This window comes from Elephas maximus, chromosome 6 (assembly GCF_024166365.1).
Source record: "Elephas maximus indicus isolate mEleMax1 chromosome 6, mEleMax1 primary haplotype, whole genome shotgun sequence".
In the NCBI taxonomy this organism is placed as follows: domain Eukaryota; kingdom Metazoa; phylum Chordata; class Mammalia; order Proboscidea; family Elephantidae; genus Elephas; species Elephas maximus.
In genome coordinates this window covers 74,063,089-74,083,573 of record NC_064824.1, presented here as the reverse complement: position 1 = coordinate 74,083,573, position 20,485 = coordinate 74,063,089, and the positions used below count along the sequence as shown (strand labels likewise).

General features: G+C 36.8%; 1 protein-coding gene across 3 annotated transcripts in view; it reads left to right on the top strand.

Moving 5' to 3' along the window:
- The first annotated feature begins 1,192 nt into the window (after positions 1 to 1,192).
- LNPK (lunapark, ER junction formation factor) overlaps positions 1,193 to 20,485 on the top strand; it is a 79,590-nt gene continuing 60,297 nt past the window's right edge. The window contains exons 1-4 of one of the 3 annotated variants that reach the window (XM_049887506.1): positions 1,193 to 1,332; positions 11,042 to 11,130; positions 13,061 to 13,102; positions 13,890 to 14,077. In XM_049887506.1, the coding sequence (XP_049743463.1) occupies positions 11,104 to 11,130; positions 13,061 to 13,102; positions 13,890 to 14,077 (257 nt within the window). In that variant the 5' untranslated portion in view covers positions 1,193 to 1,332; positions 11,042 to 11,103. Of the gene's footprint in view, positions 1,378 to 11,041; positions 11,131 to 13,060; positions 13,103 to 13,889; positions 14,078 to 20,485 lie in introns of all 3 variants that reach the window. The other 2 variants (XM_049887504.1, XM_049887505.1) reach the window with 2 other exon arrangements.

The following is a 20,485-nucleotide window of genomic DNA, read 5'->3' as shown; positions in this document are numbered from 1 at the left end:
ATATTTCTGTTCGTTTCCTTCTACATTTGTAAAGTGCCAGACCCACAGTACTTCATCCTTTTTAGTTTACTGAGCTGCAAAGGACTCCATGGTGAATCATCTGGTAGCTTCTGGTATAATAAATCATTCTTGCCAATGAAATACTAAACTTACTTCTTTTACTTTGCCTGTTTGTATTGTCAAAGCTTAAAAGTAACCTACTAAAACTATTAATAAAAAAAAATTAAAAAAAAACTATTAATATTCTTTAAAAATCATGGAAACTTTATTTTAAAATGTGTATGCAACTTAATAAAGTAGAAAAAACATGAAAGATGTTTACACACGGGTAAAACATATGTCACAGGTCAACTCAATAAAGAGCCTTTACTTAAGTTTCCTACCCTTCTCCCTTATCTTGTGCATATCTCTTCTAGTTTTTTCCCATTCAAGTATCATTTATTATTCAGACTTGTCTTTCGCAGTTTATTACGAAACTAAGCACTCTTGGTAAAGTTTTAAAACTGAGTCAAATATACCCTCAGTGGTTTATCGTGGGCTCACGTATTGGGACCAGTTGAGGGAGTATTCTTGAGGTAAGAGTTTCAAGATTGAAAACAACTTATGTAGTTATCTGCAGGTTTGAAGTCAACATCAACTGGCATTTGAAGCTTACCACACATCGGTGAGGTAAGCGCCCGCCCAGTCGTCAAATGATCCTTTCTGACGTCAAGAGTGATAAACGCTTGCGGGGGACTACGCTGAGTTTTCTTCACGGGCTTGTTTGGGAACTGGTCTCTTAAAAGCTGAGTAGTATTAACGTGCTCTGCTGCCCGCTGGTTGATAGCTGATCGGGGACTCTTCAGGACGGACACCTTTGCAGACGCACCTATCTCTACCCTCAACTCCCCAACTGTTGTCTTTCCCACACCAGGACCGATTTCAGTGTTTTTTCAGTAAGACTTGGCATAAGAGTCTTTAAAAGAGAAAAGGGAAGCAGAGAAAGAATAAGAAATTTTGTGTTAGTAATAGTCATTATAAACTGCAGTACACCTCTAAGACGCGACGAGCTGCCTGTATTTGCCACCGAAGCCACAAACACCCACAGGCCAAGCGTACGGCTCGCCGGCCCCAACTGCCCGCCCCTCGCCCAGTCACGTGACAGGGGCGAGGCGCGCGCCGGCCGAGGCGCGGATTGGCGGGCGGCGGGAGCGCGGGGTTTGATGGGAAGGAGTTGGCCGGGCCCATCGCTCTGTCAGTGGAGGCGGCTGCTGGCTCCGGAGGTCGGCTGCGCGTTGGCGGCAGAGGCTGGCGGGGTGGACGCCAGCGCCGGGCGTTGCCCGCTTCTCGCAGGTAGTGCTCAAGATGAGCGCAGTTGGAGGGCTTGGCGGAGGGGAGGTACGCTGAGTTTTCCCCCTGGGAAGTATGCTCCGGGTTCCCCCGCCTGCCTCTCACGGTGCCCCCGCCCCACATCTAGTGGCCTAAGAGCTCCGCTGCTGCTGCGGCGGCGGCGGTGGCCGCTCAAACTCCCGCGGTGGCCCGCGCTGACCCAACCACGCCGCCTCATCCTCTTGATTTCCCATCACAATGGCAGGGTGGCTTTGGAGCTGTGGAGACTCCCTTTGCTCTCTGGGTGGTGGTTTCCCCAGCCCTGTTCTCGGAGATCCCTGGGGGTGATGAGGTTGGGCTGAGCATCGGCTCTTCTGTCCACCAGTGTCGAGGGGAAGCGTCGGAAGGTTCCAGACTAGCAGGTCCTACGCCAAGTAATCGAATTGAGTGTTCTGCTCATCTGGTCTGAATTGTGCGGAAGCGCCACGAATTGGAAAGATCAAGAGGGACTGAAAACTGTCAGTGTCATGCTGCTCGGCTTTGGTGTGTGGGCGTGGATTTGTGCTATTTAGAGAGAAGCCTTTCTACAACCGTTGTCCTTATTTGAGGAACAGTGGGCAGTGTGAGGGGTGGAGGGGAGGGCGAGAATTTGTAGGTGTCATAGTTAGGCGTGGCAAAAGGCGAAGAGCCAAAACAAAGTAGTTTAAATTTTTTAATATTGCGTATGGGATTGAGAGAGTTGGGATTGGTGAACTCAGTTTTGCTGATGGTGCCCTCATGGTTTTAAGCCTGTGACTCACTGCTGCTTGGCTCCCGTGGTTTCTAGTGTCTACTGTTTCTTCTTTCTCTGTGGCCTGGGTGTTACCGTGGACAACACTGACCCTATTCAACAGCAGTTTCAGGCCTATGTTCAAGCTGGCAGGGAGTGCTAATCTCTTGTTGTCAGCAACCCCCATAGTTCCTCTTTTGGAGGACCAAGTTGATTTTGAACACTATTTTCTTAAACAAGAGTGGTGCCTTTAAAATTAGAATTTTAGGGTTCCCTGTCATCTACTGAGATCAGCCCGGTAATGCTGTTAATAAACTTGTATAGTGTTGATATATTGACTTGGAAGTGAATGTAAGGAAAGGAAGAAATTGTATGGCGGTTAAACAGATTTTATTTCAAATAGAAATCTAAATCAAATTGTCATTTTTTGGTAGTATTCAGAGTGAAATTTGGCTTAACATGAAAGCAAGAATTTAATCATCGTAATGACAATGCTTTTATAGTGTACTTCTTTCTATTGATTTCATTTTTGGGCAATAAATGGTGGTTGGGGATAGTTTAGAGTTGTGCCTTTTCAGTGAGGTCATTTGAAGGAGCTCTACAACAAATCATTAATCTGAAATTTAATAGTGCAATGTGTTATGGAGGTCCTGTTGATGGTGATTCAGTATTTTCTGCTTGAGCTTGGAACTTGATAAATTAAATGTAAAACTAAACTTCCTTTGTTGTTTTCTCAAAGGCCTACAAGTTAATTTTAATGGAAGACTTTTGAAAGAATTTTGCTTTGTGTTTTATACCAGGAAATATGAGAGCAACACAGCTTTGGTTAAAATATGAACAGTAATTTTACTTCTCAGCTTTTAAATTATGAAATAGGTGCTTTTTTATAAGAAGTTAGAAAGGTATTTCATATGAGAAGCCATTGTCTGTATTACTTATGTCTTTTGATGATAGTAATAATGATAAAAAAAAGATAGCTATCATTTATTAAACACTTATGTGTTGGACACTGCTAAGTGATGTATAATTTTATTTATTCCATACAACAATTCTGTGATATGTAGGTATTTTCATCATTTCACAAATGATGAAACTGACGCTTAGAGAATTTAAGTAATTTGCTCTGGATCACGTAGCTGTGATATGGTTGAGCCCTATTTTGAAGCCAAATCTATTTTGCTCCAAAGCCAGAGAGACAGTTTCTCTGGCCACTATTTTAATGTGAACTGAATATTTAAAAATAACATTCCCCAAGATTTAAAATTCTTATACTCAAAACCTAAGAGTGAAAGCAGTTAATAGAAAACATTCAAATAATATAGTAGGTATTGTTATTCATTGAAAAAGCACATTTAGATGTACCAAGCTCTTAAGGTCATGTCAAATGCCACCATGACAGAGTGGAAAGAGGCGCTCCCAGTACATGTTCATGGAAGTGTTCTTGGGGACAAGCCACTTGAAACTGAGCCATCGCTTCACTCAAGGGCAAGCAAATTGATTTACACTTCTAAAAGCAATGCTAGAGTTATTTGGTTCTTGTGTATTTTCCATGTGTTTGAAAGGAAGCAGAGATGGATTAGAGAAAGGCAGTTACCAGAGCAGTAGTAACTAATTTGTACTGAGAAATTATTACCTGTCAGGCAGTGTTATAAATACCTTAGAATATGTCATTTAAGCCTTTCAACATTTAAGAAGGTCCTTAACTATCCCTTTTTTGCAGATGAGGAAACTGAATCACAGAGAGGTTAAGTAACGTACTTGTCCAAGAAACCCTGGTGGTATAGTGGTTAAGAGCTCAGCTGCTAACCAAAAGGTCAGCAGTTGGAATCTACCAAGTGCTCCTTAGAAACTCTGTAGGGCAGTTCTACTCTGTCCTATAGATTCACTGTGAGTCAGAATCAACTTGATGGCAACCTTTTTTTTTTTTAAAAAGCCCTTTTTTGCAGAGGAAATTGAATCACAGGGAGGTTAAGTAACTTACTTGCCCAAGATTTCATAGTAAGTGATGGGCCACAGGATTTGGAGTTAAGATGGTTGGGTGGAAAGGAGAGAACCAGTAGTTGAAAACAGAAGTAGTATGCAATTAAAGATATAGAGAAATATTTAATTTAATCATTTAATTTGGTTATGCCTTCATATCTCTTGGAAAGTACCACCCATTACATATGAATTATAGTATGTGGCGCATACCAGAATTTGATAGAAAAGTAGCTGGAACAATTAGGGTCAATTGTTTCTTTGATTACGAGCCTGAAAACATGGATATGGTATTTCCACCCTAATGTTGTTTTAGGGAACAAATTTAAAAGTACAATCCCATGCTTCAGGGATCTCAGAGGCTAAGCTATAATTTGTTTCATTAATACTGAAACAATTTTCTAAGCAAATAATTAATGTCAAAATTGATATTTCTTGTGATATTATGCATATATTTTGTTACACTTATTTTAGAAGTGATATGCAGTAAACAAAGGCAGTGGTTGTAGGGAGAAAGAGAAGGCACTGGACTAGGAATCAGACTTTTAGTAGCAGTTCTGTCCTTAGCTATGTGTACACAATTTTGGCAAATCACTTAGCCTCTCTTCTATGCAGATTTAATAATTCAAATTTAACCAAATGAGGAATTGGCCTGTGTGGTACACTGTACTAACGCTGTCTTTTGTGTTTCTAACTCTCTTTCCACTTCAGTAGCTCTGTTTACCAACTATTTGAGAATGTCATAGGTGCTTTTATGTATTTTATATATAAGCGTACCAATCTAATCTATGTAAAGCAGACTGTATTTCTAATTTGTGTGTTATTGGGGATGACTGGTTGCTTAAAAAAAATTAAAAACTAAAATGCTAAGTCTGACTCTGCTACTTAATATCTTTGGGACCTTAGCAAATACTTCACTGTGGAAGTTATGATCCACACACTTCTGTAGCCTGAGTTTCCTCACTTGAAAATTGGTAGGTAATAGTATAGTTATAAAATTCACATAAAACATTTATATTAGGACTTGCTAGAGAGTACATCCTTTGCAAGTGTTTAACTGATGTTATTGATTTGAAATATAAAAAATTATATTCACAGTCTCAGGAGATGATGGCTACAGCCTTGACTTGGAGGGACATAAGTCTGCTACAAACCGAAATGTGTAGGTTAGTTATATACAAAACATTGTGTTAGGTTCCATACACTGTTGTTAGGTGCCATTGAGTTGATTCCAACTCATAGCAACCCCATGTACAATAGAACAAAACACTGCCTGGTCCTGCACCATGCTCACAATCGTTGTTATGCTTAGGTCCATTGTTGCAGCCATTGTGTCAATCCATCTCGTTGAGGGTCTTCTTCTTTTCCGCTGACTGTTGACAGGTTCCATACTCTAGTGCCAGAATAATGTGATGATGTATAATTTGAGAATACCAAGTTAAGGGGTTCATCTAAATCTCCTCTCTCTCTACCTTTCTTGGTGATCTTTTTTTTTTTTTTTTTTTAACATCCTTGTTGTTAGGAGCCGTTGAGTCAGTTCCAACTCATAGTGACCCTATGAACAGCAGAATGGAACACTGCCCGGTCCTGCACCATCCTCACAGTCATTGCTATGTTTGAGCCCACTGTTGCAGCCGCTGTGTCAATCCATATTGTTGAGGGTCTTCCTCTTTTTCGCTGACCCTCTGCTTTACCAAGGATGATGTCCTTCTCCAGGGATTGGTCTCCCATGATGACATGTCCAAAGTATATGAGATGAAGTGTTGCCATCCTCACTTCTAAGGACCATTCTGGCTGTACTTCTTCCAAGACAGATTTGTTTGTTCTTCTGGCAGTCCATGGTATATTCAATATTCTTTGTCAACACCATAATTCAAAGGCATCAATTCTTCTTCAGTCTTCCCTATTCCTTGTCCAGCTCTCGTATACATATGAGGTGATTGAAAATACCATGGTTTGGGTCAGGCACACCTTAATCCTTAGGTGACATCTTTGTTTTTAAACACTTTAAAGACATCTTTTGCAGCAGATTTGCCTATGTGGTACGCTGTTTGATTTCTTGACTGATGCTTCCATGAGTGGATGGAAGTAAAATGAAATTGTGAATTGTGGATCCACAATTTGTATTTGATTGTGAATCCAAGTAAAATGAAATCCTTGACAGCTTCAAACTTTTCTCCGTTTATTATGATGTTGCTTATTGTAGTGAGGATTTTTCTTTTCTTTATGTTGAGGTGTAATCTGTACTGAAGGCTGTAATCTTTAATCTTCATCAGTGCTTTAAGTCCTGTTCAAGTTCAGCAAGCAAAGTTTTATCACCTGCATATCACAGGTTGTTAATGAGTCTTCCTCTAATCCTGATGCTGCATTTTTCTTCATGTAATCCAGCCTCTCAGATTGTTTGCTCAGCATATAGATTGAATAAATATGGTGAAAGGCTACAATCCTGACGCATACCTTTCCTGACTTTAAACCTTGTAGTATCCCCTTGTTCTGTTTGAACTGCTGCCTCTTAGTCTATGTACAGGTTCCTCATGAGGACAATTAAGTGTTCTGGAATACTTATTCTTTGCAGTGTTATCCATAATTTGTTTTGATCCACACAGTCATGAATGCCTTTGCATAGTCAAAACGTAGGTAAACATCTTTCTGGTATACTCTGCTTTCAGCCAAGATCCATCTGATATCAGCAATGATATCCTTGTTCCACAACCTCTTCTAAATCCGGCTTGAATTTCTGACAAATTCTGTTGATGAACTGCTGTGATCGCTTTTGAGTGATCTTCAGCAAAATTTTACGTGGGCGTAATATTAATGATACTGTTCGATAATTTCCGCATTCTGTTGGATCACTTTTCTCTGGAATTGGCACAAATATAGATCTCTTTTCTAGTCAGTTGGCCAGTTAGTTGTCTTTCACGTTTCTTGGCATAGAGGAATGAGAGATTCTAGTATTGCATCAGTTTGTTGAAACATCTCAATTGGTCAATTCCTGGAGGCTTGTTTTTCTCCAGTGGCTTCAGTGAACTTCTTCCTTCAATACCATCCGTTCTTTAATTATGTGCTACCTCCTGAAATGGTTGAATGTTGACCAGTTCTTTTCGGTATAGTGACTCTGTATTTCATCCACCTTCATTTGATACTTACCATGTCATTCAGTATTTTGCCCATAGAATCCTTCAGTATTGCAAGTCAGATCTTGAATATTTTTCTTCATTTCTTTGAGCCTGAGAAATGCCAAGCATGTTCTTCCGTTTTGGTTTTCTAACTCCAGATCTTTGCACATTTCATTATGATACTTTACTTTGTCTTCTCAAGCCACCCTTTGAAATCTTCTATTCAGCTCTTTTACTTCATCATTTCTTTCATTTGCTTTAGCTACCTTCAAGCATAAGTTTCAGAGTCTCTTCTGACATCTATTTTGGTCTTTTCTTTCTTTCCTGTCTTTTTAATGACGTTTTGCTTTCTTCATGTATGATGTCCTTGATGTCACTCAACAGCTCATCTGGTCTTTGGTCATTAGTGTTCAGTGTGTCAAATCTTTTTTTAACACCATCTTGAGATGGTCTCTAAATTCAGGTGAAATATACTCAGGGTTGTATTTTGGCTTCCTGGACTTGTTTTACTTGTCTTCAGCTTCAACTTGAACTTGCATGTGAGCAATTGTTGGTCTGTTCTGCAGTCAGCCCCTGGCCTTGTTTTGACTGATGATATTGAGCTTCTCCATTGTCTTTTTCCACATATGTAGTTGATTTGATTGCTGTATGTACCATCTGGTGTAGTCCATATATATATATATAGTCGCCTTTTATGTTGTTGAAAAAAGGTATTTGCAATGAAGAGGTGATTGGTCTTGCAGAATTGTGTCATGGGATCTTCGGCATCATTTCTATTACCAAGGCCATGTTTTCCTTGGAAGGACAACTACCGATCTTGTTTCCAATTTTCCATTGCAATCACCAAGAGTTATCAGTGCATCTTGACTGCATGTTTGATCAATTTCAGACTACAGAAGTTGGTAAAAATCTTTACTTTCTTCATCTTTGGCCTTAGTGGTTGGTGCATAAATCTAAATAATAGTTGTATTAACTGGTCTTCCTTGTAGGCATATAGATATTATCCTATCACGGACAGCATTGCACTTCAGGATAGATCTTGAAATTTTTTTTTTTTTGATGGTGAATGTGACGCCATTCCTCTTCAATTTGTCATTCCCAGCATAGCAGACCATGTGATTGTCCAATTCAGAATGGCCAATGCCATTCGATTTCAACTCACTAATGCCTAGGATATCGATCTTTCTGCATTCCATTTCATTTTTGTTGATTTCTAATTTCCCTAGGTTCATACATAGTACATGCCCTGTTCCACTTATTAATGGATGTTTGCAACTGTTTCTTTGCATTATGAGTCGTGCCACGTCAGCAAGTGAAGGTCCTGAAAGCTTGATTTCATCCATGTCATTAAGGTCAACTATTTTGAGGAGGCCATTTTTCCCGAGTTGTGTTTTGAGCACCCTCCAACCTGAGGGGCTCATCTTCCAGCACTATATCAGACAATGCTCTGCTGCTATTTATAAGGTTTTCACTGACCAATTTTTTTAGAAGTAGATCATCAGTTCCTTCTTCCTAGATTGTCTTATGTCTTAAGCCTGGAAGCTGTACTGAAACCTGTTCACCATAGGTGACCCTGCTGGTATTTGAAATATCGGTGGCATAGCTTCCAGCATCACTGCAACATGCAAGCCACCACAGTCCCACGAACTGACAGATGACATTTCTAGGAATGTTTTAAGATCTATTTAATGTCTTGGATCAGAAAAAAATTTATATTTTTATTCATTAAAGTTCCTGGATTTTCTATTTTAGAAATTTTAGGATTGAAGTAATATTGAAGGATTAGTAATATTTAGATTACAGTTTAAGGGTGGCTCGTAATATTCAGTATGTTTATAAACTTCAGAATTTTTTTTTTTGTTGTGCTTTTTTTAAGTGAAAGTTTACAATTCAAGTCAGTTTCTCATGCAAAAACATATACACACATTGTTATGTGACCCTCGTTGCTCTCCCTTCAGTATGACAGTACACTCCTTCTCTCCACTCTGTGTTTCTCCTGTCCATTCAACTGGCTCCTGTTCCCCCTCTACCTTCTCATGTCGCCTCCAGACAGGAGCTGCCCAGATAGTCTCATGTGTCTACTTGAGCTAAGAAGCACACTCTTCACCAGTGTCATTTATGCCTTATAATCCAGTCTGATCTTTGAAGATTTGGCTTTGAGAATGGTTTTAGTTTTGTGCTAACAGAGAGTCCGGGGGCCATGACCTCTGGGGTCCCTCCAGTCTCAGTCCCATGGTCAGGTCTTTGTACTCAAATATGAGGTCTGCATCCCACTTTTCTCCAGCTCCATCACGGATTCTCTGTTGTGTTTCCTGTCAGGGGAGTCATTGATGAGAGTTGAGCACCATCTAGTTCTTCCATAAACTTCAGAATTTTTGAAGACAGATTATAGGTATTTATGTCCTTAAAAATCACTTTGATGAATGAAAGTATTTTATAATTCATCTCTTTGTTACTTTTCTGACCAAGAAAGTCCAAGATAGGTATGACTCATGGTAATTCCAATCTATAAATAGCATTGCAGAGTGAATGTACTTGCTTGGTACTGGCATTATTTTGTGAATACATTTATGGTTTTAAAAACATGAATAAAAAAGGCCTAAATAAATTTTTTGAGTGGTGATGAAGTAGTTTTATACATTGGCAAGTATATAACTGTAACCTGGTAAAAATGTCAGTTTAAAAGTATACTTTTACCATTTCAACTTAAAAAAAAAATTTATGTAATTATTGACTGGTTAGTTGATTTAAAATATTATCATGCTAAATCTATTATAAAACTTTTGAGAAAAAGAGCTAAAAGAAAGGGATAATCAACTAGCTGACATGAAAGCCAATTACCTTGAGGGACTTAGAAGTGTTTATGTGGTTGTTGAACAGTAGCATTTAGTAATAGAGTAGCACTGAAGGCAGAGAGGCTTTGGGCCATGTTTCTTCTGAGCTACTAGGCAAATCATTAAACTTCTTTTCATTTAATTTTTTTTAAATCTGTAAAATGGTAATAATAAAGGCAATAATAAGAGTAAAGAGTACTATGATCAGTGGTAGAATTCTCGCCTTCCACGAGGGAGACCTGAGTTTCATTTCCAGCCAATGCACATCAAACGCAGCCACCATACCTCTGTCAGTGGAGGCCTGTTCTCTGTTGCTGTAGTGCTGAGCAGATTTCAGTGGAGCCTCCACACTAAGACAAAGACAAAAGAAAGGGCTGGTGATCTCCTTCCAAAAACCAGACAGTGAAAACCCTATGGATCACAATGTTCTGATTGATCCCGTAATGCACGAGGTTGTAGTGAGTCAGGCGCCTGCTCAACAAAAGCTAACAACAGTGTATGAGAAGGTATTATTAACTCCATTTTATAGAAAAGGAAATTACAGCTCGGAAACATTAAGTGATTTGCTCAAGGTCACAGGTACTCTTTTACTCTTATTTTCTTATTCAGAATCATTTTTACTTTCTACGGTTACTTGTAAGGTGATGTTATTCTGAACATTAAACACCCCTAATTTCAGATAACTGGGAGATATTTGAATGATAGAGATGGTTTGATTTTATTTAAATACGTAGTAAAGCTTATCTTACAAGAGCAACAAAGGGGATTTATTTTAAAGAACAGAAAAATGCGAAGTTGTCATTGTCATTAAGAAAAAAAATTTCCAGCTTGATTTTCATTATTAAATATGTCCTGGCTTTGAAGAAAAGGCTTAAAAATGGTGGACTCCACCCCAATGATTGTCTTAATTCAAATACTACATAAGTAGAGCCAAAAGAAGTTAATATTTCATAGTATTAGGCAGGATTGCAACATCTAAATTTTATAATGGGTGTGCTGTGTGTTTAACTTAAAATTTTAAAATACTTTATTTCTAGCTGAGAATTCCTTTGGACGATTAATGGTGTTTATCATTGTGCTCCGTTTCTACAAGTAAACGATGGGTGGATTATTTTCTCGATGGAGGGTAAGTTTTCTTTATAGCTAGTTCTTAAATCTAACACAGAAGTGTCACATGAAGCTATTTGTAAAAGTTTTCTTTGTAGTGCAGACAAAGTATTAGTTTGATATTACCCCCAATTCTATTTTTTCTTTCTTTGATTCTTTTCTGAATTAGTTTTTTATTTGGGCTTTATTTTCAATAGTTTGTCTTGTTATATAGGTGTCCAATGCTCCTTGTAAACCTTTGGGGTAGTTCTACTTCTTCCTATAGGGCCGCTATGAGTTGGAATCCATTCAGTGGCAATGGATTTGGTTTTGGAATGTCTCTGTTTTACAGTATTATTTCACTTATGAATTATTTTTCTGTATGTATTCATGGGCAAATGGTAGTTTTTTTCTTGTTTTCTTCTCATACTGCCTTTTATTTGAAAGGTGGTTGAAACTAAATATTCTATATAATAAATTTTTACCAATTATATCCACAAATATTTACTGAAGTGAAACGATACACTTTTAGGAATTACAGATTAGACAAATTTATCAAAATTAGAAATGTAGTTTAATTTTTTTAGATAAGCTTTTAGGAGAAATAGCTCAAATTTAGAGCCAGAAGATATTAAACAAAACAAAACAAAACCAAATCTGTTGCCGTGGACTTGGTTTTGACTCATAATGACCCTGGAGGACGGAGTAGAACTGCTCCATAGGGTTTCCAGGAGTGGCTGGTGGATTCAAACTGCCAACCTTTTGGTTAGCAGCCGAGTTCTTAACCACTGTGACACCAGAGCTCCAGAAAATATAAATTACACTGATAAATGCTCTTTTCTGCTGTTGTTGTTTAAGTACTGTTGAGTCAGTTCTGAATCACAGCGACCCTTTAAGACAATAGAACTGCCCCGTAGGGTTTCCGAGGAGTGGCTGGTAGATTTGAACTGCTCACCTTTTGGTTAGCAACCGAGCTCTTAACCACTACACCACTAGGGATAATGTTATCTCGGACAAACTACTTTGCTTATTTCTTGACTCCCTATTACTATAAGAATGGTACATAATTTAGATTTTGGACTGTGACTGGACCACTTTGTTTTGGATTGGCATTATATTGACAACCCTCCTCTCCAAAACAAAAACAAAAAATCTTCTGCCTGAGGATCATATTAATCTTTTCTTCCCTTATCTTTATTAGGTTAAACCATATGAATTTGCCAATATTCAACCACTTTGACTTGTAAAAATGGCAATTTTGTATGGTTTAACCTCGTGTTAATAAGTCTTGTGGTAACTAGAGTGAATTGATATTTATTACTCTTTTAGATTGGCAAATATTTTCTGAAGTGTTGTGTGAGTCATTTTGGCTGTTTTTTATTCTTGGTATAAAACATATGTCTCTGTCAAACATGTTCTGTTATAATGAAGTATTCCTATATGCCCTTTTAAAATCTGATTTCAGAAAAGCATATTAGGAATTCAGAATGAAGATAGCCTATTGATTTTAACTTTCAGAGTCCTAGGTGAACTTTTAGCAGTTGCAACATAGGCCATCTTTAGTCTGTGAATTTTTTAATATGTGAATTCTTCTGAATCATATATCCAAGAAAATTTCTGTGGGAGGAAAATTTGTTTCTCTCTGTAAAAATGTGTTCTGTTGGGATTAAGAATGATAAAACAAATGAGTTATCAGAGTTGCATGTCCTTCTAGGGCTAAAAGGAAGTTAAATAAAATGCTTGTTTTTTAATCTTACATAGTTCTGTTTATAATTATAATTATTTTAATTTAAACCTAACCCTTCTAATTTATAAATATTAATACGCATTGCTTGATAACATTTGAAAAAATTTACTTTTAGATTGAAACGTTCTTTTCTTTTATGATTATATAAAATGTTTCTTGAACATGAAAATATGTTTAAAGTGACTAGTTTTAATGCTGTCTCTTATTTCTGTTTCTGTAATAGACAAAACCTTCAACCATAGAAGTTTTGGAAAATATAGATAAGGTATGTTCTTTGGCTGTGAGGTATTTTAATTCATTTTAGGTGTTAAATAAGTATTATTTTAATATGTATGATTTTGGAGACAAGACCTGGTCTGGGAATTAGAGATGATATAGAATAAGCCTGAGAACTTTAATGTAACGTGACCTCAAAAAAATCCAAAGTCTGTCAGTGACTTAAGGAGTCTGTGTCTACTAGCAGAGTCTCTTAGAGTGAAGTTAGATCTTACAGCGTGATGTAAATCAGTGCTATGGATAGGATAAGGTAGATATAAGATAGCCTGCAACGGTTTTTATCTGTCTGCAAAATTTTCACAGGTTTTTATATTGTATCATTATTAAAAATTATTGTTCTCTGGGAATATTGAGAGCCATGAAAGAAACAAAGAATCTGGTATAGATCACTGTCTTAATTTTTATCAATTTTTTCTTTTTACAGCCAGATTTTTTTTTTAAGCCTTGTACAGGAAGAATTATTCTTTGTTTGACTCAACAAGTATTATTTACTGATGCCAATTTCATTCCTTTAATCCTTGCTAATTTGATAATTTAAAAGTGGTATTTTAATTTTGCATTTTAAAAAGTGGCTTGTTAGAATAGGCATTTTCATATTTTTTAGCTTCAGTTTTAATTTTCGTTTTTGTGTCCTATTTTAAGATATTAAGGTATTATTTTTCAGTGAATTTTAAGAGATCTTTTTATATGATCTTTCTGTCATGTAAATTTTTTGTTACCATTTTAATTTCTTTAGGAAGTTTGAGGTATAATATAGATTTTTTTTCTCTTAACAGGAAATTCAAGCGTTGGAAGAATTTAGTGAAAAAAATCAGAGATTACAAAAATTATGGGTTGGAAGATTAATTCTCTATTCCTCAGTACTGTACCTGTTTACATGTTTAATTGTATACTTGTGGTATCTTCCTGATGAATTTACAGCAAGACTTGCCATGACACTACCATTTTTTGCTTTTCCATTGATGTAAGTATATTGTTATTTTGGTTGACATTTCCGCTTTCTGACCAGATGGTTTTAGTATATTCAGTCTCTATTTTGAAATAGTAAGGTCTCAAAAGATTGAATAAATTTGGATTTTTTTCTTAAAGTTTGAAAAATACTTTTCAAAAAGTGGAACAATTATTTTAAACCTTTATTTACAATCTAACATACCTGAGGAATATGATCCAGTGATATTAGTAATAATGGCTCTGTATAGCAATATTTTGATTCTCAGATGACCGTGATCCCCTAGGGATATTGGGCATGGAATAGGCATTTCAGTTTGTGGGGAGTAGTGGTAAGTGGGAGAGGTTTGTAATACTAAAAGAACAACTATCCAAATATATTCTGAATACACCCACTCCTTACTTATTGACATGATTAGGTTCCAAAGGCCAGGTTATGCAAAAATGGAAGATAACCACATCAGATCACAAAAATGGAGGATGACTATATAATCACATAACTGCCAACCACTAAGAATCATGACCTAGCCAAGTTGACCTATAACCGTAACCGTCACAGCCAGTGTTATTCTCACCTCGCAGCTTGGCGTTGTTACTACCAGATGTATGTTGTCAATGAACAAAACAGTTGAATGGTAGATTTTTTTACTGTTGTTGTAAATACAGAATGTCGGATAGTGAGATAATTGGTAAGTGAGTAAAAAAAAAAAAAAAATGTGAGTAGTAGGTGTATATTCTGTCTTCCCACCTCTTCCTTTCTTTCTACTCATTGCTGTGAGCAATTGACTTTTATTGTAGATATATTTTGTAATATAGCATTTTATAGAGGGTATATCATGCTTGAAAATTTTTAGAGACAATTGAATAAAAACTTAGTTCATTCAGTCAGCAAAGATTTATAGATACAGGTTGTTCAGACCTTGGATTATAATGGTGTATAATACAGAAATATACAAGTTCCCTGACTAGATACTACTCAGACAACATAATTAAATTAAATAATAAGCATGATGAGTATTATGAAAGAGAAGTGCAAAATACTATGGGAGCATTTAATAGGGAGCCCTAATCCAGTCTGGGGCAGAGGTCAGTAATAGTTTTCTGTTGCTGCACCAAGCTTATTATCTTATAATTTTGTAAGCCAAAAGTTCAGGCAACTCAATTGGGTCTTTACTTATGGTCTCACAAGGCCTGAGTCAGATGTTTGCTGGCCTGGACTCTTTATCTGGAGTCTCTGGGAGAGAATCTACTTCTAAGCTCATTCAGGTTGTTGGCAGACTTCTGCTGCATCTCTCTAATATCCTCTTCTACCCTCAGCTGGGAAAAAGCTCTGCTTTTAAGGCATCAAGTGATTGCATTATGCCCACCAGGATAATCTGTTTTAAGAAAATCAACTGAAAACAACCTTAACTATATCTGCAAACTCTCTTTATAGTAGTTCCTAGATTAGTGTTTGATTATATAGCCAGGGGATGGAAATCTTGGGGAGGAATCTTTAGAATTCTGCCTACCACAGCCTTCCTGAGAAGATGATGGTTGAGCTGAGATGTGAAGGATGAGTATGTATGTCTAAGGTGGTGTGACATGGTGAGTAGAGTGTTTTAGGCAGAAGGAACAGCATACCTGACGGACCTCTGAGGGGTGATATAGGATGGTGAGTTTAAAGAATTGCAAGAAGGCCAAAGGCTGGATTATAGAAAAAGGCTGGATCGTTAAGCAAGGAATATTTCATGTGTATGTTATAGTCCATGATAAGGATTTTAGTCCATGATAAGGATTATAGGCTTTATTCTAAGAGTAGTGGGAAGTCATTAAAGATTTTTAAGAAAGAGTATGACATGATCATATTTGTGTTTTGAAAATACCACCTAGGCTACAGCATGAAGACTAAATTGGAAATAAGAATGGATCTGGAGTAACAAGTTAGAAGATTATAGTTATCTAGGAGGGAAATGACAGATGATGATTTACACTCGGGTGGCAGTGAGGAAGAGGAACAGGGACAGGTAAAGAAGAATGAAGTAGATTGAAGAGAGATTTAGGTGGTAGAATTGAGGTAATATGAAGAGGCTTTTGGTGATTGACTGGATGTGCAGGGGGAGGAATTTCATGCACCAAGGGTAAAACTTAAGTTTTTGGCTCGGGAAATTTGATTGATGGTAGTGTCACTCATCTAAATAGGAAACAACAGGAGGAGGAGCAGGTTTGGTGTCCCGCTGAGTCTAAAATACCTGTGTGCTACCCAGACGGAGCTGCCAGGTAGACGATTAAATGTAGTCTGAAGCTCAGGAGATAAATTTGAATAAAAAGAAAAAAAAATTTTTTTTTTTCTTTTTATAGGAGATATAAATTTAGGATTTGGCATCTTATGGATGTTAATCGAAGCCATCCTATGTTTATTCAGTAAATATTGGACACCCGCAGTCTGTTAGGTGTTGGTCTAAACACTAATGATAGAGAAAGTAGTGACAAGATCTCTGCCCTCATAGAGTTTACATTTTACTGGGGTTAGACAGACAAAAAATGAGAAACAAGTAAACAGTTAATTTAAAGAGAGATAAGTACAGTGAAGAAAATAAACAGGGTGATGTGATAGAGAGGAATAAGCTATTTTAGAGTGGCCCTGGAAAGCCTCTTTTGAGGAGGTGGTATTTGAGTTAAGAACTAAAGTATGAGAGGAAAAAAAAAAAAAAAAAAAACAACAGCATGGAAATAGATGGAATTTATGGAATATTGTTTATATGTACAGTATATACCAGCACACGTCTATAGAGAGTTATATGAAGGGATTATTCCCAGAATATTAATGGTAATTCTATCTGAACAGTGGAATTTTAAGATGTTATTTTCTGTATACTTTTTGGTATTATTTGAATTTATTACATTAATGTGTTCTTCAGTCCTCAGCAGCAATAACGAAAAAATCCATGAGTTGAGGGAAGATCTTTCCAAGAATAGAAAACAGAAAATGCAAAGGCTGTGAAGTAGGAGAGTGCATGACTTATTTTAGGGTAAAAAGATGGGTGTAACTGGAATGTGTGATGGAGAAACCAAACCCAAACCCATTGCTGTCAGTTGCTTCTGACTCAATAGTGATATGAAGTTGGAGAAGCAGGCAGGAACCAGATCACGGACTGTCATAGCTCAAAGTTTAAATTTCATTTTGGGTGAAATGGAAAGCTTGTAAAGGTTTTAGTGGAAGAATGGCAGGATGTGGTTTGTGTTAAGGAGATTATACTTGCTGCCATGTGGAGATTGGATAAGAGGAGGACAAGAGCAGAAGCAGGGAGCTAAGCTTAGATGCTATTGTAGAAGCTCAGTCTAAAGATGAAGATAGACTGGATTACCCTACTCTAGTACAGCGGAGATGAAGAGATGATATTTGGATGTATTTTGGAGGTAAAATTGATACAGCTTGATGGGAGGAAATGGAAGATAAGAGAAAAGGACTAATCAAGGGTGATACTTAGGTCTTTAGTTTGATATTTGGTAGATGTAGGATCTTTTTCTCTACAGCAATAGCAAAAAGTTTTTTTTTTGTTTAATTTTTAGTGCAGGGAATATTTTCAAATTGGAATTCCTAAAGCTCATAAATTTTTAACTTTGTATGTAGATATACAAGAGCTGAAGACTTAGTGCATGCGTAATATATAAAATAATTGTCTCTGCCAATTTATTTTCCTTCTCTCTTGAAATCTTTTGGGATGCTTTTTATCCCAGGTGTAGTAGTAGATTTTATAATGCTTAGCCCTTTATTTCTTTTTCTCCTTCTATTTTTGCATAAAAAGAGTAGAGAAAAGAAACTTAGAAGGGGAATAAGTGTGGGTGGGATGTTTAGCTCATTTAAAAGCTTTAAAATATTTGACATCTATTTCTGTATAAAAACTGATTTTCTTATAAAGTATTCATATCTACTTGCAAAAGAATGTCTGATGGGGAACTCTCTTGTTCTGATTCTAATGGCTGATCCACAAATTATGATCCACTGGATCTGCTATTATGAATCATAAGACAAACTTTTTGGCAAATCATATACTAATTGTTTTTAAAAGTAGAAAAACTTGATTTCTTTAAGAATGTGCATAATTTCTTCTACTTCAGTTTGATCTTTCTACTATTTTGAGTAAGAAGCTTTACTGTCTTTTCTGTGTCTCTCTGACTGTACTGCATCTAGTATTTCTTGGCTTATTAAGCTTCAGAGCCATTTCTCACTTTGCTTCATTCACACTTGTGACCTGGTTCTCAACTGTTGCAGCTCAATTTCAGTGAGCTCTTCACTTTTGGAAGCATATACCAGTTACCCAACAAAGAATAGAATTGTCCTTCTGATTGATGATAGTCGAAACAGCATGAAATAAAATACAACAATGTGAAAGTAGACAGTGTGGTAAATAGAAAGAAGGCTTACCACAGGGCATTCTTTTTTATATGAATGTGAGCTATTGCCCAAGCTTATCCCTAGACTTGTTTCCTTCGGAAACAAAAATTTTGAGAAGAGATCAGAATTTGTTTAAACAGTTGGCAGTAGAAAGAACAATATAAAATCTATTGCATTGCTCATCATTGTCAACATTGATTATACAGCTTAGAAATCTACCTGATATCTGCAAAAAGTGACTGTCATCTCTGCATTCCAAGTTTCCCACATTCTTTTTACTGAACATAGAGGTCATGGATTTGGGAGCACATTTGCATATTCACTATTCCAAAGTTATTCTTTATGGTAGAATATTAATACTCCATATAAGATGTTTTGAGATTTTATTATATCTTCTCTTCAGAATGCAATATTGAGGAACTTGTTGTGATTCCAAACTTACTGTTTTTCTGCCTTTCGTATTCAGTAGCATATTTATATCCTCCTGATCTTTTCAACTGTTACTGAAATTTAAATTTAAAATGCTGCACTTATTTAGTGGGAGCCATTAAAGCTGTGCTCCTTAAGGAGGAAAGGTTTGGGTTACAGTTACAACTTTGCATTTCTGCTTTATACTGGCAGATATGCATTACCTTGGGAGTACGTTGACCCTTTTCTAAGAGTGAACAACCATTAAAATTTATCTCTACTCTTAACTAACTCTACAGACTGTCTTAAAGACTTTTTTACTCCTGGTGGTGTAGTGGTTAAGTGCTATGGCTGCTAATCAAGAGTTCAGCGGTTGGAATCCACCAGGCACTCCTTGGAAACTCTATGGGGCAGTTCTACTCTGTTCTATAGGGTTGCTATGAGTCAGAATTGACTCGATGGCAGTGGGTTTTTTTGGTTTTTTTTTTTGATCTTATTCTTACAAATTAAAACTTCCTAGAAATTCCATTCTCTCTAAGATCATTTCAGAAACCAATCATAAAATACAGGTAGCCTCTGATTTACGATATAAGTCAAAGACCTCATTTTTTTTTTTAATTGCCTTTCATTATCAGTATCTTTATAAATTCAATCTTTGCCTTTGGGAGTTGGAAACGTTACATATAAACTTACAGATATATTTTAATACATACGTACATAAAAATACACAAATCATAAAAATGACTCTGATGATGAAGAAGAGTTGGATGATGTTGGCATTTTGTCAGTTGTGATAATAAGTCCACTTTGTGCAAAGTTCTGAATCCTCTGGATTATCCCTGGGAATGGGGATGGCGTTGCTAATCAAAATTACTGAGAGTTGTCTGTATGGTCCTTTTCTTTTTTTCATCATGTGTTTTGTAGTAACATGTCACTGCTTCCCGAATCTGCCTATCAATTTCAGCAGAGTAACCAGCGTTTGGGCCTATGTTTTCTAGCAACTGAAGCTCCTGATTTAGTTTAGACAAAAACGCTAGCTAATCCTTTCACCGTAATATTTTTGACAACTTCTCTCCTTCCTATTCTTCATTATTTATTTCTTCTTCAAAATCCATGAAGTCCTAATGTGTCAATTCTCTTTCTTTGTGATCTGAGCTGTTCCACATCAGCGATATCAAGTTCTAAATTCAGTGTTCTTACCATATGGACAGTTTTTCCACCCATCTCTTCCATCGTATTATCCTGATCAGATGCTTGGAGCGTGTTCATATAACTCAGTAATTTTTTCCATATCCCCTGCATGCATTTTCCTGTAACTTCCTCCCAGGAAGATGCAATGTTCCAGTTACACTGACGGTCTTAAGTATGGTTTGTTTTAACTTAAATATGTCGTAAGTTGGGGGCTACCTGTATTTGCTTTCCCAGAGGAGTTAGCTATATTTTACCTCTGTGTTTTCTTTTGCCTCTTAAAATGGGGTTATAGGGGAGAAAATTAAGCAAGGGAACTGAGGAAGGTGATGATCATGTTTGTGTTCCTTTTGATTTTGTACTTAAATTGAAACCTATTTGAGAATAAGGCATGATCTTATACAATTTTTATGCCTCCTTCATACCTCCCTCCAACTAGCACATATTCCA